Here is a 25,999-nt window from a genome sequence, read left to right on the forward strand (position 1 = left end):
TCTCTACTTATATCAAATTTTTTCTCTCCGTGAATATATGCTGTGAGTATTATTTAATATATGAAAATATGGTCTGATATTTAAAACTTCAATGTTATTTTATATAATGTTAAACTACGGCATAAAATTTGAAAGTAGGGTTTAATATTTTAAATTAAGGATTTAGATCTTAAAGAAGGGTTTAATTATCATGGATTAAAATTTTAAATTAGTGTTTTGTATATTACATTAAGAATGAAAACTTTAAAGTAGGTTTAAGTATTTTAACTATGGAGTAAAATTTTAAAGTATGGTTTAATATGTTAAATCAGGAATTGGAATTTTAAAGTAGAGGTTAGTATTTTAAAGTATAGAGTAAAGTTTTTAAATGGGTTTTAATAAACAATAAATAAAATATTGACAGTAATATACAAATAATAAATAAAATAATAGCAATAATTATAAATAATAAATAATCATAGTAATATATCAATAAAAAAATTTAAATCAAATAATATTGTGCTAAAAGTTTTTTTTTTAATTATATGTATTTCTTTTAATCTAAATGATTTATCTTCACTCATTTTTTACTTTTTTATATATTTTTTTATTATTAGAAACATCATTCATTGTGTTATAATTATATATATATATATATATATATATATATATATATATATATATATATATATAATTATGTATACAAAATCCACTTCGAACAACATCACCAAACACACCACAACCAAGAAAGTGTATACGAACACCTAAAGCAGCCACAACAACACAATGCCATCACAACGAATGCCCTATACTGCAATTTAATTAATACCACAATGGAAAATTTGAAATTTTCATATTTAGAATGGTGCATATGGAAATTATGAGGGTGCAAAACAAATAACCCAAACATATTCCCAAGTGGACGGACCTGAGCTGGGCCAAGCAAAAGAGGGGCCTGTATAAATACATAATCACCACTTCATTTTCTGCTGTTTTCTGCTGACAGTACCCTAAACCCTAGTTTTGTGAATAGCAGCAACCTTCATCAATGGCAGCAGCAGCAGCGAGGCCTCTCGTATCGGTTCAAACCCTAGAGGGCGATGCAGCCCCCACCGTCCCTCTTCCTGATGTGATGAAGGCTCCCATTCGCCCCGACATTGTCAATTTCGTCCACTCCAACATTTCTCGCAACAGCCGCCAGCCCTACGCCGTCAGCAGGCGCGCCGGTCACCAGACCTCCGCCGAGTCCTGGGGTACGGGCCGCGCCGTTTCGCGTATTCCTCGTGTTCCCGGCGGCGGTACGCACCGCGCTGGCCAGGCCGCCTTCGGCAACATGTGCCGCGGCGGTCGTATGTTCGCACCCACCAAGATCTGGCGCCGCTGGCACCGCAAGATCAACGTTCAGCAGAAACGCCACGCCGTGGTCTCTGCCATCGCCGCCTCCGCGATCCCTTCCCTGGTCCAGGCCCGCGGCCACCGCATCGAGTCTGTCCCTGAGCTTCCCCTCGTCGTCAGCGACAGCATCGAGAGCGTGGAGAAGTCCAAGGAAGCGGTGAAAATTCTTCAGAAGATCGGCGCGTTCCCCGACGCGGAGAAAGCGAAGCTGAGTCACGGAATTCGTCCCGGTAAGGGAAAGATGAGGAACCGTAGGTACATTTCACGCAAGGGACCTCTTATCGTTTATGGATCCGAAGGTGCTAAAGCGGTTAAAGCGTTCAGGAACATTCCCGGTGTTGAGATTGCAAATGTGGACAGACTTAACCTTCTCAAGCTTGCACCCGGTGGCCACCTTGGGAGGTTCATTATTTGGACCAAGTCCGCGTTTGAGAAACTGGATTCCATTTATGGGTCTTTCGACAAGGTCTCTGAGAAGAAAAAGGGCTACGTGCTTCCCCGCCCCAAGATGGTTAACTCGGACTTGGCCCGCATCATTAATTCCGATGAAGTTCAGTCCGTGGTGAGGCCCATCAACAAGGAGGTTAAGCGCGCTACTCTGAAGAAGAACCCTCTGAAGAACCTCAATGTCATGTTGAAGCTGAATCCCTATGCTAAGACTGCTAAAAGGATGGCTCTTCTCGCTGAGAAGCAGCGCCTTGTGGCTAAGAAGGAAAAGCTTTATCAGAAGCGCAACATTGTTTCCAAGGTTAGTGATTTTATGATTTCCGAATTAATCCTGATTCTGCTGAATATTAATTTTTATCAAATGAATGTGCATTCTGGTGATTGTTGTTACGGTAAGCGTTTAACTGTTAATCGAAACATATCCTTGGTTTATGTGGAAACTGAGTTCGCACGCTGTGGGTTGTGTATGTTTTAAATGGAGGTTTTTTTTTTTATTCTATTGTGTTTTTTAGGTTTATCATTCGAACATTAGTAATTGTAGATTTAAAATGACATTGGTTTGAATGTTTCATCTTAGGAGGAGGCTTCTGCTATTAGAGCTGCTGGAAAAGCTTGGTATCAAACAATGGTGTCAGACTCTGATTATACAGAATTTGACAACTTCTCTAAGTGGTTGGGTGTTTCCCAGTGAACTCTTCTGAATTATGATTAGTTTTTGTTTTGTTACTTTCTTTAGATTACATTTACAGTTTTGATACGGTAGTTATGTCATCCAGGTAAACGTTATTTTTATTGTCACTCTGATGCTGTTTAAAACAAGTATGGTTTGCATAATTTTAGAATTTGATTGTAGAAGTTCTCTGCTCATTTTCCATGTGCTTTTTGCAATGTAATTGATATTTACAACCGAGGATATCTCAATTGACCGAGAATCTCCAAATTATCTTATCTAGAGATGAGCTTGTAGAAAATAGAGATTGCGTCAGATTTGAATCATAAATGAGTGTAAAAATTATCGTGTAAGATAAACGGATACAGACACAAACTGTTTATAATCCTGACGAATCGAACAAGAGTTATCTTACTCTGTGTTCAGCTTATAAGTTGAGATAAATTGTGTTCAACTTTAACAATATCTACCAAAAACGTATTACAAAATTGTTTTCACTGATAGGAGGGACAATACAACATATAGAACATGGATTTGTAGAAATATGTATAGATGTTGAGCAGTTTAGGATAACAGAATTTTGCATAATTTGAAATCCCTTTCCCTTCTTCGGCTGATGGTTTTACTCTACCAATTTGCTTGGTAGGGTTTTCCAGTCCCAATTTTAAAACCTCCACCATCTTCATAACTTTCAGCTCCAACTCTTTGAAAACATTACTCTTGTGTTCACTCTTACCGATAAGGCAACACAAAAATTACATGCATCTACCCATTTAAGCCTGCACGGATTCATTGTATCACTTCAACTTTCTCGTGTACCCTTTTTCACCAATGGCATCCATCGATGACTTAGTTTAAACCTTCATTCTTTAGGCACCTTGTTCTACATCGGCCTATTTTGTTACCACTAAGAATATCTTCTTCCTGCACCTTCATATAATTGTGAAATGTCTTATTTACCTTCATTGGTGTCTCTTCCTTCACCTCCACCGGCATCCCTTTTTCTTCTTCCACCTTCATTGGTGCCTCCATCTTCATCCTCCAACTTCATCAGCGCCTCCTTCTTCCACCTCCACTAAAGCCCCTTCCTTCACCTTCACCTGCGTCCCTCACTCATTACCAACTTCTTCCACTGACCTCTCCTCCCATTCATCTTCATCCTCCAAAAATTATTCTGGATTTCAAATGCAAAATATTAAATGCATTTTAGATTTATTTGTATTTCAAAATGTACGATCTAAAATTTATAATTGGAAATACAATTTTTGTATTATAGATTGTATATTCCGAAATACAATTTTTGCATTCTGGATTATATATCCCGAAGCATCTCCGGATTATGCTTTTCGGAACTCAGAAAGAAAAGTGAGTAAAATTGAAAACTTCAAGAGTATGGAAGTGCAAGACAAAATTGTGGAGCTGCATGAAGAAACTGCTTGATTAGGGATGTGTTAGGCCCAACTATTGATGACACTATGATGTTAAACTCTACGTTGCAGGTTCTTCTTTCACAAAGCCGAATCTACCTTTCTGGTTGTCAAAGGTATCTTTGAGAATCATGTGGGGCATAAATATAACTACAAATTAATCTTGTGGAGCTTCCCTAATGAGAGTTGGTTGCATAAAGATTCATGTTCATGGTGCATTTGTCCGTTTCAATCCTGACATGATTTTATGTTTTTTACTTTCTCCAACATGATTTTTCCATATTGTTATATCTCAAAATTACTATTAACAAACATCTAAACTAATGAACTACAATATATAATTTTCAGAATAGTTTAGTTTGGAAAATATAATAATTTTTAATATGTAAAATTCATGTGTAATTTATTAGTAAAGAGTTCAAGACTATTATATGAATTCGTGATATTATCATCATTACTCTTAAACATAATATATATAACCGGATAAAAGATGGTTAAAAATTTAAGATCAGCTAGAAGTCTTACCTTGGTTAAGACCTAGTAAATGCAAGCGGAATGACTTACAAATTTAAAAGTTTTAAGTTGGAATTGATGTTTTAATATTTTACACAAGTTTGTCATAATTCATCAGTATAGAATCTTCTTACTCATCTTCTCTATAAAAAACCTAACCAAATTATATCAACTAGAATAAATCATAATATATTATACAGAGATATAAAAGGGTATATAATTATCAATAATAGTATATTTTTGTAATTACATAATATTTTTTTTTCAACCAAGCTTAACAACAGCTATTTTTTCATAATATATAATAAATATTCAAACAAATACCCTTATCAAACATTTAAATTCTTATAGAAAACATAAATAAATCAATTTTCATGATTTTTTATTGTGACAAATCTTTGTATTAATTGAGTATAATACGATGATACCAGATGTTTTAAGTTAGATACAAAAATCAGAATGAATATGTAGACATTCACACTTTCTCCTTTCTCCATTCTCCATACTTGTTCCCATATTAAATATTAACATGTGTTTCATTTATTGGATAATCTAACCGATTTATATTAACATATAGTGGTTTAACAAATAGTGGTTAGTCTTGTAATTCGCCTCTAAAATATACATTTAATTTTTTGTATACTTTTTTATCTTTATTTTATTTTTATTTGATACTCTTATTTTATATTTATATAATTATAATTTATTTTTTATATTTAATATTAGAAAACAAAAGATGAGTATTATTTTAACATTGAATACATAATTATTTTCTCTTTTCTTTAATTTTTTTTTAAATAAGTCATTTAATAAATATTTTAAATAATAAAAGAACGGATAAAAGATGTGAATAAGAGTGTATTCAATCAATCTCCAATCAAATTGGAAATGAAACAAAATTTCGTACTCATTAAATTTGAAGATAAACTCTTTAAAAATAAAATAGAATAGCCGAACTCACTTCCATTTCATTGTCATTCTTATTATACACCAAAAGTTATTAGAACTTTTATTCTTTAACAAAAAGTATATATATATATATATATATATATATATATATATATATATATATATATATATATATATATATATATATATATATATATATATATATATATATAATGGAATTACTTTTATCTACAAAATCAACACGTTAAACAAATTAACCTATGTCAATACACATTTAAAAGCGTCGTGAAATCTAAAAATGTAAAATTTGTAAGCTCAACCAACTGATTAAAACAACATATTTCTAGTTATGATTGCAAAAAGTCCACAATACAAAAAACAATACATTAATAGAGTGCTACCATAGTTTCCTTGTTTATATAGATATAATATACCTATCACAATAAAAAAAAATTCTCCTTAAGAGAATAATTCAATTAAAAACAATAAAAATACATTCTTTTGAAAGAATAATTCAACTAAAAAGAGCTTTTGCGAGTTTGTCTTTATCAATAACTTAAATTGGTACAAAATATTTATAAATTGATATAGTATTTTTTATATTAACTTTAAACATTTTAGGTAAACGAAATTTTATTTTTAAGAATTTAACATCAATATAAATACGTTGTTGATTATTATTTTATTTTATAAAATGTATATTAAACATTTATTATTAAGTATGACAATTTGATTGTAATAAACATGATATAAGTATAATAATATAAGTATGACAATTTTGATTATAATTTAGCTTACTTAATTTCTACCGCAATCAGCTTGCCATAGAGCAGAAGTGTTACAATTCAGTAATGTTTTGACTTATCTAATCTATTCAATTGTTGGTGTAATTTGTAATAATATATAATTTAATTATTTATATTAATTTACAATTTTTATGTCATATTTTACATTTTTTTATCATTTTATCACATACATATTATATGACATCAAAATTTTAAATTTAGTTACTGTCAAATGCTGCTATAATATAATTATGGTGATAAAATCATATTTAACTTTAATTAGGATTCCAATTAAGGTTAAAACCACATCCTTCACACCAAATGAGAATTTTTTGAATTCTATCACTCAGAAATATTTTCATCTTTAAAATAGTAAGATTAACTCTTAGTTTTGCATTATATTAATTGCTTTATCAACTATTTACTATTCAGAAATTATATAACAGAAAAAGTTAGACAATCCTAGTTTTTGAAAAAATAAAAATCTAAAACAGTTCTCCTTCAAAACATCTATGAACAAATCTGAACATCATGTATGTACAGAAACAGGAGAATGGAAGTATAGATTCTAGTATGAGAGAATTATATCAAATATTAAATTACTAAATTGTCACTGTTTTTGTTAACTACACAATTTTATTAAGTTATAGTCTTATTTTCTATTATTCATTTTCCGTTGAAACTGATTATTAATATTTGACTTTCTAACTCAACTCAAGTACAATATATTGATTGATATCCCACCAGTAAATTTTTTTACATTTTTATTTAATTACCAATTTTCACCCAAATAAACCTACTCTGCTAATTCCTAAAAAGAGTAAAACTTAATCTTTTGAGTATATTTTTCATTTTAGAATAATTATCGAGAGATTGTAAATATATAAAAATATTGTATATATATTATTGTTTTTTCTGGTAATGAGTTATGTTTCGTACACTATTTGATATATTGTAATTCTATATATAAAACATTAATCTCACTCACATAAGATATTAGACACTATTTTTAACCCAAAATTTTAAGATAATAATTTTATGAGTATTTTTAATTAATATATTGATATAATATTTAACGTTATCTCTTCTATTTTTTATCTAACGTGTGATTTTTAATTACACTGGATTTTTTCATCAACTCCATCCTATAGCATTGATGCTTTTCTAATTGTGGTTATTATATAAACATTGTCCTATTAATTTTAACCTAGTTGGAGTAGGTAAATATAGGTATATACATAGACAAATTAAAAAACATGATAGAGGAAGATATGTTATAGCAATGAAACTTCTTTAATGCAACTAATAAGTACAATTGGTCATAGTAGAACCACTAACCTATAATTAGTTTGTCACTTATCCAACTTGCTTTTGCAAAATATAGCATAGCAAATTTCAAAGTGAGGTTCCTTTTCACCTGTTGGGGGTATCCTGTTTCCATTACGTGGAACGCAAATTAAGCTTTTCAGCAACTTGGTTTTCGTTCATAAAGAGAAACCTGGTGCCAACCTATGAATTCTCGAAACAAAAGTTGAAATTGGACCACATCACCAAATAGCATCTTCCACTAACCAACAATGTTCCTCAAAGAAACTTCACAAACATCCAATAATGTCACAAAACTATGCTTCTAATTGCGTCACTTACTTAATTTGAAATTAAGATTACAAACCTCCACTTCGTGTCGGTAACACCACCTTCTCTATGCATGGCTAATGAACTCTTTGTTGTCAATTTTTTTAAGGAAATCTCAAGTGATTCTAGAAGGATGCAGATATAGATACAATTATATATATGTTTTGTGTTGTGTCTTAATCTCATCCCAATTCTGCACTACCTTTGACTGTACGCATTAAAATATCACTACGAAGCCAAAACATTAGTGGGATTTAGCATGTGAACATTGTCCAATAATGTTTGAAGTATAGCACTTGTCAACTTTATCATAATCTTTTATTTTTTAAATCATATTGTTTGTAAACTCGTATGATATATATTTTAAAATTTCACACACTGTGCTAAGCACTTCCCATTCTTTATCATTTAAAAGGAAATAACTGTAGGTTTATATATAGATATATCTTAGTGTGCATGTGTGTTTCTTTTTTTTTTATTCTCAAAATGATATTTTTTCTTATTATGGGTTATGAAAAAAATTATGTTGTAATACTATAAAATCTCAATATTTTATAAATTTTTAATTTTTAATAAAACATACCGACTGTACTTATTTGAGTTTTTCTCATAAAAGGTGAAAGTGGGGTGAAATTGTAAATTAATAGGTAGCTTTAAGAAAAAATCAGAAGTACGGTCAAATGTAGTTCCGTACATGAAAATTCAACGACGACCACGCCGATGATTTTTGAGGTATTTCCATTCATGTGCAGTTATTAATGTTATTTAAGAAATTCAAGAAACTTCAATATTCGGATATAGAGGGTACTCTATCTATTACCACTTTGTAGGGTTAAAGTTTGGTATATTCTAATGAATCAACTTTCTAAAGTAAAGCTAATAGCATCATTTCTTAACTTGCATATAATTTACGTTTCTATGTGAATTATATAGTGGGGTTACTGGAGCGGAAAAGAAAAGGAAAGAAAAAATAAATAAATAATATATATATATATATAATTGTTTATATTAAAGAAAAAGATTAATTGATGTGATAAAGTGTTTTTGTAATAATATATATATATATATATATATATATTTATTTATTGATATAGATAAACTATTTCTTAGTTACAGGAAATTAAAACATACTCAAACACATGTTTTAGATTAATTTTCTTCTACCTTTCTTAAATCTAGTTGCATTGAGACTTTTTAGTTTAAACATCATCTATCTTTGTCCAGCATATTATCATTACATTTGAAAATCAATATAATAAGTTAGTTGTTTTTTTTTTCTTCAATATATTTTTAGTATCTGAAGTTTGTCATGAATTAAAAATTTGTTAGTTTCTTAAATTTTAACACATTTTGTTTGTTCCTCACACTTTAAAAATAAATTGATATAATTGTTATATATTCAATTATATTAAATTTGTTTGTGTCAAATACGTTTTGAATTGTTTGCACTATGACACGATTCAAATGTCAATCTGTAACCCTTTTTAACAAATTCACAAAAATTAAATCCATTAAATTAAAAGGATTATATTACTTCATTTTAAAAATTTAGGAATAAAAATATATCAAAATTTGAGAGAGAGACAATTCTAATTTGGTACGTAAGTTCAGGAACTAAAAACATGTTTGATTTTTTTAAAGATATAATCATTGACAATAATTCAGAATCAATACCTCAACTTAATTTATTGCCTCTTATGTCATCAATTGTTGATATTATTTCATCAGAACTGTTTGATTCTACTTTTTAAAGACTTATTCATTGAATTAAAATTAGAGATAGACACTCGTCGTACTACTTTCACTAAGTTAAAGCTACATGTTAGGAACTAATATGACATGATTAATTTCTTACAATTTTTATTTTCATATCGCAAGCTAGTTCACAAGATTTTTCATTGACTTTTACTACCTAATATCTAAGTCTGAATATGAATAGAGTTAATATCATCTCTTCTCAGAGTCTTAATTCAATACACAATCCACAACCTCTCAACATAGTACTTGCCCATTGAAAATAGCTATGTTTAGATAACATCTCAATAATTCATATCATTCACATGAATTTAAATCATCACACCACAATATATATATATATATATATATATATATATATATATTCATATTATCTCAATTAAAATCATCATGTACATTGAGTCATACATACTCCATTCAATTTTAGTCTCAATCACATTCATTACTTAGTCATTCACTTATTCTCACTCGGTGAACTCATAAGCTCACCCAATGAGACAAGTCTTTATTAAAATAAAGGTTTGCCTAGTGAGCGTACCCACTCGTCTAGTAAAACACCTCTGAAGGTATATTTGCTCAACAAGCCATAATTCGCTATGCGACCAATCCTCTGAGTTAACTAAATTTGAATTAAAAGAATTTTTCTTAGTGAGACCAAACTCGTTTAGCGGCCATGTTACCCTTAGCTCTCTATTTTTAATAAAATGAATTTCATTGAATGATCAAAAAATCTAAAAGACTTATTTAAAGGCTTGTCCAACGAATAAAACGATCTAAGCTCACTAGATTATAATACCAAAAACGATCATTGACAATGGAGGGGGTGCCAAGTAGGGAGGGAGAATTTGTATTTTTGAGAGAGAAACATTGAGAATGATTTGCAAAAATGGTGGTTGGATTATCAGAGTCATACATGTGGCAACAATTGAGAGCTGAATGACCAAATTTGTTTCATGTTTGACTCTGGAGTTTGGAGTTGGACTAAGATGAAGATGATTACCAGAAGATCTATTCTAATTCTTTGAATCATAAGATCCTTAATTTTGGATTATTGTTCTGAGATTTGAAAAAAAATAAAATTGTTAGATTTATTAGAAAAGCCAACATTTCGATTTCTTGAAATGTTAAGACTAAAGTACCAAAAGTTTGATTAAATTAACTGTCAACAATCTTGAACTTCTTTATGCATTCTTCTTGATTGAGCACTAAAGCCTATATTTCTTTTACACAGTGTGGATCAACATAAGACAAGATGGAGGTAATTAAGCCATCATATTCTTCACACAAACCACCATCTAAAGTAATTTCTATGTGTTCATCAATGGAAATAGGAGATCCTATAGCAGCTAAGAATCAACAATTTTTTTGGTGTCAAGAAGATATGCGGTGACATCGTAAGATACCATATAAGATATAAGAGAATAAGAATGATTTTATATATTTAATTAAAAAAAAAGTATAAATATATAGAAAATAGGATACTCATGTAATGTTGTTATATAATACAACAAGTTTATTTAAGTGAATGTATGCATAAGTCTTTACACATAATAAGAAATAAGAGATAAAGAAATCAGATTGCAGTTAATTTGTTTATAAGGTAGGGGATGTTGATGAAAAAGTTATCCATATAAAAATGTGTCAAAACACATTTAATTGATATTTCATTCAACTACTAATCATTACTATCTTCACCCTTATCCCCTTTACAAAAATTAAAGTGAATGACAGAACAGAAGTAACCATACTTACTAAGTACAACCGATTAAGAACATATACAATAGATGAATATGGTTTTAAGGTTTTAATTGACTCATGTCTCATTTCCTCTTACTCTTGGCAACCTTATCAGTTATTATGTTTTCAATGAAAGTAATGATTGTAGCATACCAGTGGACACAAAAAAATGAAAGGAGAGGAAAGATGTGCATGTCAGAACAAATAAATAATAAAAAGTCCAACAGCCCCACTGGTGAACACGTTCACAATTTTCATATATTCACATAACACTTAGCAGAGAAATTAAAGCTTCTGTTTTTAAGGACTTAATTATAATTTTTTACAACTAGAGGTCCAATAGTTTTCTTATAAAAACTGGAGAAGCTTTAGGTGAAGTTTAACAACAAAAATGAACTAAATTCACGTGTTTTTTAAATTGAAATCCATTAATTATAAATATTAAAATTAGTTTAAAAATAATTTTTCAAATATTAATCTTTGATAAAAAAAATGTACTTTGGTAAAAAAATAAATTATGATAAAATAAATTGGTATCCACAGTAAGAAATAAAGTTTAGGAGGCATAGATGTTTCCAGTTTTCATCCACCGAAACGTTTGTCTCGTATTTGAAGCCTTTCCCTGCCATTTTCAAGAACATGTTTGGACCGCATTTGTTGTTATGCTATATTACTGGTGTACCGCCACTCAACTCAATCACCTTTCCCCCTACCAACTACAGTTGTACAACCTATGTCAACCTAAAAATTTCAACTTTAAACTACCATAAAAACATACTTCTTCTATATTTTGTTTATTAACTAAATATGCTTTCTTTCTCTTAACTATTATAAAAAAAAGTTATGTTTTATTTCTAAAATAAATAATAAAGCATTTTGTTTTATGTTTTATCAAAATTCAGTAAAATACTTTTTCAATTGATGAATATTTCAAAGGAATTAACCGGATAGTGATAAGGTAAATGTAATATAAGTCTGACTCACATTTTCAATCCAAAATATTAAGCAATATATAAAAAATGATATTCAATTTTTTTATTTTTCTGGACCACAACCTTTTAAGTCAATCACCAACCAAGATGAATTAGTGGCTTTAATACGAATTTAGATTCTCTCTTGATGTGTTGTTGCTATGCTATATCTTCAAAGATGAGTACTGATTTGATGTTAATATATTAAAAAAAGTTAAAGCATTAAGTGTATTTTTAATGCTTTATAGAGGACAAAAATAGAAAAAAAAACAGAGAATTTAGACTTAACCGGTATGTTTTAGAATAGAGGATTTATTAAAAACTAGTCATATAAATGTAATTTAAGTTCAATCCATATAAGCAATTGACATCACTCTCAATCCAGCACCTTAATGAATAAGTTTATGAATCTCCTAAAGTAATGAGTTTATGAATTTCTTTTTTTTTATATGATGCTTAACTTTATCAATTTTACTTAATATGAAACTTAGACTCACACTTAAATTTTCAATATCAACAAATATTATATATGAAAATTATATTATAGTTTAATATGAAATTTCATTTGCCACATAAAAAATATTTCATGTCATTTGTCGAAAATGATACATAAATTTCATAAAATATAAATACTAAATACTTTATAATTTAGTTTAAAGACAAAATATATTTTTTTATAATAATTTATAGAAAAAAATATATATTTAACTTTTTTTTAAATCTCATCTAAAACTATGTTAAAACTTTTTTTAACACCTCTTCAAACATGGACTAATTTTCTTGATGTTAAAAATTTATGTAAAAGTCCAAATCTCACGGTAAAAAAGTTGAACACCATGTAATAATAAAAACACATAAATCTGTGTCTTTAAGGTTTTTGGTTGATTTTGATATTAATTTCTTATGTCTAAATTGAACTTTGTATCTTTGTAGAAATCCTTTCGTAAAAGATTCAACAAAACTTAGAGAGACTCAACCAAAGCGATGGTGAAACTTTTGGGCACAATTTTTTCTCTTGCAATGTAGGTACCGAAGATCTCTAGCAAGTTTCTTACTATCCACGCCATGATGGTTGGCACTACAATTAGGGATGTTCAGGGAAGGCCGTTTAACTCTGTATCAACAAAACCTAACTTCGAAACTGTTTGATTTGTTGGAGACATAGTATAAAACCATGGGACATGACAATTTGGGTACAAGACTGCATTCTTATACCTATTATCAATGGAACTTGCTTATTACTTATGTGCACACCAAATATCTGATGCAATTTATCCATTTGTTTAAACTATGGTGTTTTATTGCATTCTCTTGTACAATGGGTACTGCACCTATAAATAGCCCATCAAACTCCTCCATTACAATACTCTCTTCTTTCCTACTTCCTTCTTGGTAGTACAATTTCATTAAATTTTATCACTATTTTTAATCATAAAATATGCATTATCCAGGAAAAAACATAACAGACGTTGCAATCAATGTATTTAATTACTTTATTTTGGTATACGATTTTATTACATTAGGTGTTAGGTTGCCCCAAGTAGTAACTACAATATGTAGTACAGACATGTTAATTCAATTTACCACAATAAATTCTAATTTACTCACTTCACATTTTATTATATTTTAATATTATTTAGTTTACATTCTTGCAATTCTTATAAACTTCTGTCACTTTACAAGCTTTAATAAAATATATTTTTATTTATTACGTGCTTTCACTGTCACATTGTAATTCAGTTTTTAAGAAATAATTGTAAGTGATTTATGATTATCATTTTTCCAGATATATATATTAATCGACGATACAAATTTACACGCATTTAAACAAACACATGTTAATTTTTCTTAGACGGTTATTTACTCACTTTATTAAGATGGAAAGATAACAAAATATGTTTTCTTAAAATATATTATCCCAATAGTTTAAAAAAAAGTGCCATTTACTTTTTAAAATATAATACCTTTTAAACATGTTGTCTTACTTTGATTAAATAACTCATACTATCAAGTTGCATTTTAGTTCTGAAAATAAATTATGATATTTTTAAAGTACACACCACCACTACTTTAACTATTTATATTTTGTCTCCTTTAAGTTAAATTAAATGTAAATAGATATAATTGAGAATATTTCAAAACATTTTTTTGGCATAAAATGAATAAATTTAATAAACTTAGCTATTCTATTTATAATCTAAATCTATCTATCTATGGATACTACAGAGGAAGAATATATCTATAAGACAAAATTTTACTGTTTCTAGAACATTTCATTTCCAATGTTACCCTCGATCAGATAATTTCTTTTGTATTCTTTTCAAGTGTTTTTTGTTGTTTCTTTTCTTTGGTAAATATTCCGTTCAAGCTCTTATATTCGGATTACTGTTACTATATTTCACACAGATTTATATATATACATAAGTTTTTTAAAAAGTTAATTAATTAATCACATAAATAACTGCATATTATTTTTACATTTTCTTTGTTTACAGATATTCCTTTTTCTCAACATTTGACAAAATCATTTAATTGTTAGAAAGATAAACCAATTACAGTTTTCTATAACATTTTATCACCACTTTATTTTCCCTGTAATTTTTTATGGATGAAATTTGAAATAAAATTGATAAACATTATTCCAATGTAAATGTAGTTATTTCTTTCCCAACATAAAAGAATTAAAAAATAAAATTTTATCAATAGCTAATAAAATACGTGCTAATAATTATTTTAGAACATGTTAAGTGTTAAATGCAAGAAAAGAAAATAACTAAAAAATAATAAAGAATTTTTCATTTGTCGATAAATACACGGTCCACATAAAATCCATGACAATTATGAAGGACTTATTTATCAAATAATATAACAACATTCATATTTTTCCTTTGGAAAATATATAAGTTTATTTACAAATTACTAACTTTCTAGTGGATTCTCAACAAGCATGAAGATTTAAATATTTTCTTCATTTTCTTTTATTTTTCTTTTGATATTTTTATGTAAACGGTAATTAATTTTTCAGTTACAGTGTAGCCGTTGACATTTTTATTTTTACATCATAATAAATACATATATAAAAATTAATTTTAAGAATGATAAAAAAAATCTAAGAAACGATGATTAAAAAATGTTTAATTATATTTGAATACAAAATTAGTATATTACTGTAAAAAAGAAAAACAGAGGACAAAACTGAAAAAGAGGCCAGTTGACTGAGTAAATGACACTGTCAGTGCTTAGCAGAGTGCGGAAATAGCATAGAAACAAATTATCCCAAAAATGAATTAGTATAAGAATAAAAAATGGAGGTTAATTAACAATAAATTATTTATTTATTAGTGCAGGCGTCACTCTCATGCAAATGTTTTGGGTTCTACTCCTAATTTTATTACTGCAAGTAACTTCTATAAATAAACAAAAAATAATAATGGAAGCATAAATCAGGAGAAGGTGAAAAGGGTGGGAAAAAAAAAGAAAAAGAACTAGAAATAATAAATGTGGGGTAAGAGTTTAAGAAGAGAATGAAAGAAAAGGAAAAGAGTTGAAGGGAGCATTGAGGAAAAGAAGAGACTCTGTTTTCTGTTTTTTTAACCTCACTCATGGCTCATCACTCTCCACTCTTCTCCCTGCATGAAACTCCTTGCTATTGTTGTACGGTTGGGTCAGTCTCCAATTTCACAACGATGTGAAGGCGTTACCGTAGGAGATTCATCGCTCTACCTCCGCTTCTAACTAACTTTACTTTCCCTCCAAACGCTTCCTTAACAGATTCTAACAAACTCTCACAGCGATGCTGGATCTTAACCTCAACGCCGATTCCCCCTCCGACAACAACTACACGCCGCCGCTCTCCATCGCGCAAATGGAGAGCTCCGGAAGCTTCAATTCCTCCGTTGTCAATGCTGCCGACACCGATGACTCCTGCTCCTACGGCGACGCCGTCGCCTACAACTTCGCCATCCTCAACAACAACACCGCTTCCTCTTCCGCCGGAGAATCCTCTGTCCGCACCATCCAGCTATTTCCGGCGACCGACTCGGGAGCCTCGCCGACATGGCTGGACTTCTCGTCGAAGGTGGATCAGCACGGTGCCGCCGCGGAGCAGAGGATCACCCCGCGGCAGCCGCTGGTGAAGAAGAGCCGCCGTGGACCGAGGTCGCGGAGCTCGCAGTATCGCGGCGTCACTTTCTATCGCAGGACTGGAAGATGGGAATCGCACATTTGGTTAGTGGATTTTGGTAGTTTTGCTTTGTGATAACACGCTACTGTGTCTGAACACGCTGTGTGGTTTTGATTTTTGCAGGGATTGTGGCAAACAAGTGTACTTAGGTGAGGTTGCCATTAGAGGATTCGTTTTAGATTATGTGCTTCACCTTTCTTCATCATCGATGTGTTTTTTTTTTTTAGGTGGATTTGACACGGCGCATGCTGCGGCAAGGTAATTTCATTTATATCGTTTTCTTACTTGGGTGATTCTGTTTTTGTTTAAGCGTGTCAAATGTTTCGTACAGTTTTTTATTGTTATTTTTGTTTCAGGGCTTATGATCGAGCTGCGATCAAGTTCCGTGGGGTTGATGCGGATATCAATTTCAACGTTAGCGATTACGACGAGGATATAAAGCAGGTTGAGTCTGAACATTGAAATGGTTTTAGTGTGTTGGTTGTTTAAGAAACTTGAATGAAACTGTAATTGTGGATTTGATTTACTGTTACTGTTTTGTGCAGATGAGTAATTTCACGAAGGAGGAGTTTGTGCATATTCTGCGTCGACAGAGCACTGGTTTTTCAAGGGGAAGCTCCAAATACAGGGGAGTTACTCTGCATAAGTGCGGGCGATGGGAAGCTCGTATGGGGCAGTTTTTGGGTAAAAAGTGAGAAAACTAATCGATTTCGGTTGAATTATGTGATGGATAAGCTTCACATACTTCATCAATTTTGTTTTTTGTTTTATCAATTTTCGATTTTACTATGCATTAAGTGTGATTGTGTTGGTTGGTTTAGTTGGTGATAGATCATAATTCAATTTTAAAGTTGGCCAGGGTTTATTGCTGCAGGTATATATATCTTGGGCTATTCGACAGCGAGTTAGAGGCTGCAAGGTTTTATCAATCGTTATCAGAATATCTCTCAGACTAAATTCCTAAACATTTTGGATTCCATATATGTAGAGACACACGCGTAGTGTATTATTGACTTGCTGTGTGATAATTCCAGAGCGTATGATAGGGCTGCTATAAAATGCAATGGAAGGGAAGCAGTTACAAACTTCGAGCCCAGCATATACGAAGGGGAGGTGATTTCCCAATCTGATAATGAAGGTACCACTTGTTTATCGTTGAGGCTCTTTTATTTATTTCAGTCGTTCATAACATTTGACAATCGATTTGTTCTAACATTTTCAGATGGCAAGCAAAATCTTGATCTTAACCTGGGCATAGCTCCCCCTTCTTACTCTGACTCTCAAATCAAGAACACACCCAGCAACGGAAGTGGTTTGAAAGGTCCACCACCCAGCTGGGATGATATCCCTGTCGAAAAGAGATTTATGGTAAGGTTGAGAAGTGTTGTATGGCCATATGGTTAGATTCAATTCTTCTGAGTCTGCAATTTCCCTAGACTCCCTGCTTTTTCATGTTTCTGAAGTGGCAGCTTTCATTCTTGGCTCTGATGGTATATTTTCACTGGCTTGATAGTTTGAGCACTCTGGATCGAGATCACTGAATGTTCAGCCATCTCATGGCATCTCCAGAGTATCCGGGCATCATCCTTCCGCCTGGAATGGTAGCAATTTCTTTCCCATCTACGAGGTGATTCTCATATATTCTTAAAGCCCAGATAGATAATTTTTGGCTGAGTATATATTTACTTGTGAGTGATGAGCCATTTTGGTTTATATTTTACAGGAAACAGCAATAGAGAAGAGGATGGAAGCTGGTCCCATGCCTAATTGGGCATGGCAAGTCCAAGGTCCGTATGGCGGGGCAACTCTTACTCCACCGTTCTCTACTGCAGCATCATCAGGATTCCCTTCAACAATAATACCATCAGCTGCGGATACTCAAATTCATTTTCCAAACATGACTTTCCTCCACTCACATTTTCCACCATCGATCACCAACCCGGGCACCATATCCCCTTTCTTCATCGGTAGCTGAATGCATTGCTAGGTTTTAGAGCGTATGGTTGAGAAGAAACGAGTAGGACCAGCTACAAGTAGTAATTGAATTGTTTGTTTCTGGAGCTATTACTATTTGGCCTTTAATATACTTACTATTTTTCTTCAATGTAAAGAAATGCCATGCTGTGTCGCGAAGGCATGATGAACTCTGCTTTTACTGATTTGAGACTACTACTATAATGAGTTAGCATTTACTTTGGTTTCCAACATTCAACCTCGGTGCTTTCTATCTTGAAAATACTTGAAAAGATGATGGTGATCTTTGAAGGGACGGAAATAGTACAAATTTGAGCGCATGCTATGTTCAATCCGTATTTGTGGGTCATGATTTTTGAATTTTCTTTGCTTCCGTTAGTTATTCACCACTGTGCAATGTTTATTATTGCCGACATAACACTATTCACAATATTTGGCTTGAATCCTATCACATGGTTATTCTTTATATTTAAGGAAGAACAAAGCTGTCTTACGGTCTTTGCTAATGATTCCTCCCCTATCCTAGGTCGAAGTTTATACAATAGTTTTGTGCGCGCGGTACAACGTCCAAATCACTTTCTGATCCTTTTCATTTCCATGTGCATTATTATTATCTATTATTATTGTTATTTATTATTATTATTATTATTTATTATATACATTCATGTTTCCTTCACATTTTATTATTTTTACCCTTCAAACAAAAATCTGTAGTATTGCGTAATAAGCATCGTTGTCAGAGAGTTCGGAAACACTGTCCGAGAAGATAATGAAACATGTTAAAACAGCAAACCAAACTGCCGATATGCATCATTGCCGACGCCTTACAATATTTTATAATGATATTAACGCAAACCAGACAAGCACGGTTTCCAACATTTCACTATTTTTTTCACAATCGATGCATCTTTATGTTGCAACCTTTTTTGATAAAAGAAGTCAAAATGTCGTTAATAATCAATAATTTGTTAAAAAAACTTAACTTCGATTCTCGGGAAAGAAAAGCAAAAATAAGCTCGAATTCGAGAATTAAATTTGTCATTGCACATGAGGAAGAGAGAATTTGTGTTCGAAACTAAAATCACTTTTGAAACTGAGAATTTGTACTAAGTATGAGTTTCATAATTAATATTTATGTGATGATAACAATTAGAATATCTTTGTAAATATGTACAAAAATGGATTTTTTTATTCTTAATTTAGAGGCAACAAAATGTTAGTTTCATGCTTAAAATGTGTTAGATTCACTGATTTGTTGTTCCCTACATCTACTTTTTATACATTAAATCACGTGTATCAATTGATGAAGAGATTTTAAGATGAGAATTTTTTTATCAAGATATTCAATTAAAATTTTATTAAGAATTTATTTTATAATTTTATAAAATATCTCCTTTTACATATTCACAGACACAAATTTCTAAAATTTGTGGATATTTTTTAAATGAGTGTTCGACAAGTAACGAAACATATAAGAAGTGAATTTTTTTTACTGTAAGTTAGATAGAGGATATGCACTATTCATGTCCTCATGTCCGACCTGAACTAATGTCATTCATAACCATGATACTCTTTTAGTCATGTAATTCTTATCTTTAAGAAGATTTAAGTGTTTTAGTTACATTATCAAAACTGACATGTTAATTGAACTTAAATATTATATAAATCTAATTTAATTAGGTTGGCAACCTGAATAAAACATTAACTGGTTAGGGTTTAATCTCTAACATTATAATTAGTCTTCTAAGATTTAAAATTATGATTCGAAATTCGAATTCCTCTTAATAGGGAATAAAACTAAAATTAATTTCCAACTCCTGATAAATTTATTGGAATATTATGTTGTTAACTTTTGCATATTTTATTATGTTACTTTATCACCTTTATATTATATGATATGTGTTTCAGTTATGTTCTAATTTTCCTTCTTAGTTGTAACATTTCTTCCAAAAGCAACTTGAATAAGTATCCTTTAATGGTTTAGAATAACCTATTAGTTAGCTTTTACGGACAAATAAGTTTTTTTGATTATACTAGAGATCTTCATATCAAGCTATTGTCCATGTTTTGTTTTTAATATGGGATAAAGACGATTTTATAAGTTAACACAAAATGTAATATTCCTCGTTCACTAGCACTACAAGAAAATTATTAAATAATGATCAATTTTATGACAAAAAATATGTTTAGAGACTAATATTTTGATTAAAGACTAATTTAAAAATTAAATTTTTTAGTAGACAAAATCTAAGTAGCTAATGTTATTAAGCAATTCAGAAACTAATTCATAATAAAAATTATTTTAGTTACCTATTTAGAAATCAATTAGAACTTTTCTTAAACTATTTTAATTACCAATTATTTTTAATTTATAAATTAATATTTAAATTCATCATTATAGTTTGTTAATAAATTTTTTCATAGGTTCTTTCTCATGTTTACTAATGTTTAGAAGATACTAACGAGCATGATGGAAAAAAGTAAACCATATCACGTTATGGCAAAAACAAGTTTTTGTTCTATTAATATGTTATTGTGATATCACGTTATGGCAAACCAGTTATTGTGTGTACTTCAATAGCTTTTACTGAAAATTATTATTGTACGCTATACATATGTTAGTACTAAATCATTATTCTTCTAGAAATTAGGTTGTACTCCTATTAAGGTTTCTTACATACATACACATTTATATTTATTGTTATGTCTTATATTTAAGAGTATTCCAGATATCCTCTTTGTCCTTTACAAAATAAATAAATAAATTTGTTTGATATCAAATATGTTAATCTATTTCTTTTTTCATAACTTTATAATTTAAAATTAACACTATTTATTTTCTTGTCATTTGCGTTATTTGTCTTCTCCTAATATTTGGTTTATTTAAGTACACACATTTATTATGAAATAGAATTGAAAAATTATAAAATAAAGATCTTTTGATTATTTTTTACAAAGAAAAAAAATGAAATGTATTTATTGATTTAAAAAAAATCAAGTTAGTAAAATAAGAAATAATTTACATTATCTATTTTAAAATAAAAATAAAATGAAAATACATGTTTTGATAAATTATGTGAAAAACATGAAATAAGAAGAGAGGGAAATGTTTAAAAAAAAATCAGTTTCTTTCATATGACATCAACTGTAAAAGTTTTGTCTAAGAATAAATTTTAGTTTTAACATTTTCCTTCCTTCTTTAGTTAATTACACAAATACAAAATATGTAATGTAAAATACAAAAGAAAATAAAATATACTCAGTATATTTATATGTGTTAGTTTGATCTCACATATTACTTCTTTAGTTAATTACAATACAAAATATGTAATGTAAAATACTACAGGAAAAAATATATACTCAGTATAGTTATATGGGTTAGTTTGATCTCATTTCTCGATCAACTAGTCAATTTAGTATCTTTTCTTATCTTTCCAAGCCATTTTAAATTTAACTAAGTGTTTTTATTTTATAAGTCACTCCTGGCTAATAGGATATGAGGAGTTTTGGTGAACAATAAATTACAATTTTAATTCACTAGATAGGGTAATAATGATCAGACTATCTTAACTAGTTTGTTAATCTAATACAAACAATATTCTCATAGAATTTGTACGGTACAGAAAGTTTTAGTTGGGTTTCAACATTTTCAAAATAAGGTAATTGTCTCTCATCTTCTTCTAAATAGAGACTTTATATAGACTTCAGAGTAGATGATCATATTAAACCATTTTCTATCTTATTAGTAACTTGGAACACACTTGAAAGTCTTCTTCCTTTTGCTATCATCTAATGAGCATTGACTTTGAGACATTTAATGTGTTTCATGCAACTTTAATTGCACATTTATGCTTTACTGAATTTCTAATAGATCACAATATTTATCTCTTTAGTATTTTTTTTATAAGATTTTGAAATTGTTTATCTCCTTAGGATCCATTTCTTTATATTTCTCCAAGTTATTAAAAAGCACACCATAGTAGCAGATAGCTGGAATCATTAAATTTTGTTCTGTGTGTTCTCGACCCCTAGTTTGTATTATTGCTCTGACCATGGTATTATCTTAATTCTATAGTATTTTGTTAGTCGAAAAAATTGAACTAATAACCTTTTATTTATTATTTTTTACAGTATGACCTTTCGGCATTCTTAACCAGACCCTCAGTCGATCGATCCAAGGATAAACGGTCAAAGGCCGCCCGCTATATGCAGATAATCCTGCGATTTGTTGATGTGACAATTTCTCTAGAATACCTTTTAGGAGGTTCTCAGCCCGAGCGGCTGTGGTCCGGACTGCAACACCCAAGTAACCGAACGACCACTCAGTAGTCATCCAATTTATCAGGGGAATTTTGTCACCATAACATAAATATGTACCTTCGACACCACGCTTGGATCCATCGGTCAGTCGGTCTTACTAGAATCGGATAACCACAAATTAAAGTAAAACAAGTCAGTAATTAAGTTTAAAAAACAATTGGGCCGTGATTAAAAAAACCCTAATCACAAGCCATGTCAAAGACTATAAATAGGAACTAAGGTAAGTTGATAAGGACTTTTATTTCGCATTTATTACAACATTAATTGCACTCATCCGAACTGACTTGAACTGACTTAAACATCAAAGTCTTATTAACAGGTATCCCCATTGTCTAGACAATGGAACGAGAAAAAGGAATAAAGGAGTTTGAACGTTAAAAATTGCAACGAGGAAAAGATAAAGATAAATTGAATGTTTTTAGATAAATGTTAGATGCCTATACCAAAATAATTTTCAATCTTATAACTAAGTTAATCTTAATATTCTTCTTAGGTCACGAATAACAATAATGGTTGAATTTTAATCTTTGGAAATATTTACAAAGATTAATTAAGAAAATAAATAGTGGACTCCCTGGTTGAGGGTTTTGTATAGGTGTAGATACGGAAGGAAAGGAAAATTTGAAGAGAGCGAAAAAGAAAAGTGAAATAAATATAAGATAAGCGAGATGCCAAAAGGACAAGAGGTACGAGATTGAAAATGATTTGTTTAAAGAGGTTACGTTGTGGGACGGAGGAGACGATATATTGGTGCCACGTGGAGAAATAGGGGCTGCCCGTGTCCGGTCCCTTTCCTTTAGATTAGAGTAATTCCGCATTGGGCGGCTTTTGGGCAGGGCCATTACGTCTGAAGCCACAAGCACAAATAAAACACTCACTACTGTACTTTCTATATAGTTTGTTTCTAAATGTGAATAGTAAAAAGTTGATTATTCTGGCAGCCCCACACTGCTTCAAAACTTACTTACTCTATCTCTCTCTCTCTCTGTCCAAACTCCCATGTTCCCAATGAATGGCCTAATCCCACATCGCAAATTATTTTCTTTCTTCATCTTTCTTCATTCACATCATTATCACCTCTCCATAATTACAATTCTCCTTTTTTTACCTAAACACCATCAATCACACACCCTTTCTTTTCATATCCATTCATTTCTTTTATGTATCATTTTTAACTATCTTTATACCATTCATATTTTTATTTGTATATACAGATGATTTATTAAATTATAAAAGACATCAATTTTTCATGTCTTGAATCTCGGTCAAATGATATGGTAAAAGGATTTTCTTTTTTGGACAACCTTTTGACAAAATGCTGGAGAGACAGATTTTCCTGTGGGAGAACATAAAGTAATTTGTTTGAAAATTAAACTCATATGGTATAAACATTGTTTCATGTTTGTGGAAAATGTTTGTTCTGTGGAAGCCACTAATCAGACATTTACATAAAGAAGGTCAACTTTTTATGATCCTCTTAGTTAGCAATCAACGTTTTGAAAAAACAAGAGAGAGTTGTCTCTAAATTTTGAATTTTAACCAATTTATGACTTCTTAATCATGAGGTGACACAAGTAACACCCACCTCCATGATGCTTTGTCTGTGATGGACGGTAAGATTAATGAGTAGAAAAAAAAATTAAAAATAAAAATACTGAAACTAAGTTTGTTTGAGTGAAATGACGGAAATAAAAGTATAAGGAAATTCATATATTTATTTTTTATCAATAAAAATAACTATATCAATAAAAAAATATTTATATAATTAATGATTTATTTATGCAAAAATATAATTTCAGCTTTCTGTCTTTATTAATTCTCTATTTTCCATTCCACATTCTTAGTGTTTCTTTCTCTTGTATTTTTGCATATTTTTGTTCTTAAAAATCAATAAACCTAAGATATGTACGAAAATAAGTGAAATTATTTTTTTAAATGGAAAAGAATAAAAACGGGTCAGAAGTGATACCATTTTATATATTATTTTGATATTGTATTTTAATTGTTTAATATTTCTATTGTAAAGTCGTAGAAAAGACATTCATAGTATGAAACTATTACATAATAACTTTCCATGTTTTTTTTACCTAAAAACTACAATATCACGTGTTCTTGCTTTTCTGTCCTTGCATAAAACCTTAAAATTAAAAATAAAATTATTAAAAAAAAACATAAATCTACATAATGAAAGAAAGGGTTAATATTAAAATAAAGAATGGGAAAATAAAAATGATGAACCTAGTAAGAGAAGTCAATTCTGAAAGCTTATGTTATGATTGTGTTTAGTCTATTCAATGAAATAGTAGAAATGTAAGATTTTAGTATCCTCTCGACAGCAAGATTTTAGGTCTATTATACCTGCTATTGGCCTCTTAATAGGTTCATCATTTTGATTCTACTGTTCTCACTGTGTGCTCCCTCTTAATATATAATTTACAATTTACAAGAAAATAAATTTTCTGATACTCATTAATGAAACAATCTTTCCCCTCTTACATTGACAAGACTTCTCATCCAATACATAGGAAATTAATTTTATTTTGAAAGACTTGACTTCCTCCCAACAGTTTTTTAAATAATTTCAATAAGAATATTATATATACTATTTTTCATTTTATTGATAAATTTTAATTTAATTCATAGTTGAAATGAAATGAAAGCTCTTATGGCAAAACCATATTTTGAAAAATAAAAAAATGTTTATTCACCAACATGAAAAGTATATTTTTGTTTTAATATTTATGTAATCATGAGTCTTGAAATTTAAAAATAAAAAATATATGTATGTTTTCTATATTAATAACTAATAATATCATATTTTAAAATTATTTAATTTCAAAAACTAAAAAATATGAATTTATTAATAATTGTTTTAAAAATTTTATTTAAAATATTTTATTCTTTTTTTTAAACAGTGAAATATTTATATCAGATATATGCAATATTGGATGGGAGATATTCTTTTATTTACAAGAACAAAAAAACTATTACACAAATCAAAAAGTTAAAGAATTTGAGATTCTGTTGCTGTCATGAGATGACAGGAGCAGGAGGATCAATTTTTGTTCCAGTACAGTTGAGTGAACTAAGTTTCAACAAGATCTTCAATTGGTCTAGTCTTTGTAAATTGTTTTTATTTCAAAATATTATTTCAACATTAAAAATTAAAATTTCAATTGGAATAGAAATTTATATAATCTAAAAATACAATCAAATATAGTATATAGATAAGAAAACTTACTCTTTGCAAGTCAATTTCATAAAATTAAATTAAACTAAAATCAACTTTAAGAAAAGTC

At 29.8% G+C, this 25,999-nt stretch overlaps 2 protein-coding genes across 3 annotated transcripts; both read left to right on the top strand.

Moving 5' to 3' along the window:
* The first annotated feature begins 959 nt into the window (after positions 1 to 959).
* Positions 960 to 2,676, top strand: LOC114194407 (large ribosomal subunit protein uL4-like). Its single transcript, XM_028084600.2, has 2 exons — positions 960 to 2,122; positions 2,399 to 2,676. Exons 1-2 carry the CDS (start codon positions 1,028 to 1,030, stop codon positions 2,510 to 2,512), a joined length of 1,209 nt encoding a protein of 402 aa, XP_027940401.2. The 5' UTR covers positions 960 to 1,027; the 3' UTR covers positions 2,513 to 2,676.
* A 13,063-nt stretch (positions 2,677 to 15,739) lies between these two features.
* Positions 15,740 to 18,618, top strand: LOC114174698 (APETALA2-like protein 3). Of its 2 annotated transcripts, none has more exons than XM_028059566.2 (10): positions 15,740 to 16,450; positions 16,530 to 16,555; positions 16,634 to 16,664; positions 16,763 to 16,850; positions 16,952 to 17,097; positions 17,266 to 17,325; positions 17,441 to 17,544; positions 17,629 to 17,774; positions 17,920 to 18,033; positions 18,130 to 18,618. In XM_028059566.2, the coding sequence occupies exons 1-10, from the start codon at positions 16,017 to 16,019 to the stop codon at positions 18,379 to 18,381; spliced, it is 1,401 nt and encodes a 466-aa protein (XP_027915367.1). In that variant the 5' UTR covers positions 15,740 to 16,016; the 3' UTR covers positions 18,382 to 18,618. The 2 variants fall into 2 exon arrangements, with proteins under 2 accessions (XP_027915367.1, XP_027915396.1); XM_028059595.2 differs by having other exon boundaries at positions 15,741 to 16,450; positions 17,281 to 17,325.
* The last annotated feature ends 7,381 nt before the right edge of the window (positions 18,619 to 25,999 follow it).

This window comes from Vigna unguiculata, chromosome 1, assembly GCF_037176805.1.
Source record: "Vigna unguiculata cultivar grain cowpea cultivar isolate G323 ecotype 2 chromosome 1, ASM3717680v1, whole genome shotgun sequence".
Lineage (NCBI taxonomy): Eukaryota > Viridiplantae > Streptophyta > Magnoliopsida > Fabales > Fabaceae > Vigna > Vigna unguiculata.

What these genes read in the sequence shown, in the direction of transcription:
- LOC114174698 (XM_028059566.2), top strand. Translation starts at nt 16,017, where the DNA reads ATGCTGGATCTTAACCTCAACGCCGATTCCCCCTCCGACAACAACTAC. An exon ending in TGGCAAACAAGTGTACTTAG is followed by an intron (nt 16,556 to 16,633) that starts GTGAGGTTGCCA and finishes TTTTTTTTTTAG; the next exon opens with GTGGATTTGACACGGCGCAT. An exon ending in ACGACGAGGATATAAAGCAG is followed by an intron (nt 16,851 to 16,951) that starts GTTGAGTCTGAA and finishes TGTTTTGTGCAG; the next exon opens with ATGAGTAATTTCACGAAGGA.
- LOC114194407 (XM_028084600.2), top strand. Translation starts at nt 1,028, where the DNA reads ATGGCAGCAGCAGCAGCGAGGCCTCTCGTATCGGTTCAAACCCTAGAG. An exon ending in AGCGCAACATTGTTTCCAAG is followed by an intron (nt 2,123 to 2,398) that starts GTTAGTGATTTT and finishes GTTTCATCTTAG; the next exon opens with GAGGAGGCTTCTGCTATTAG.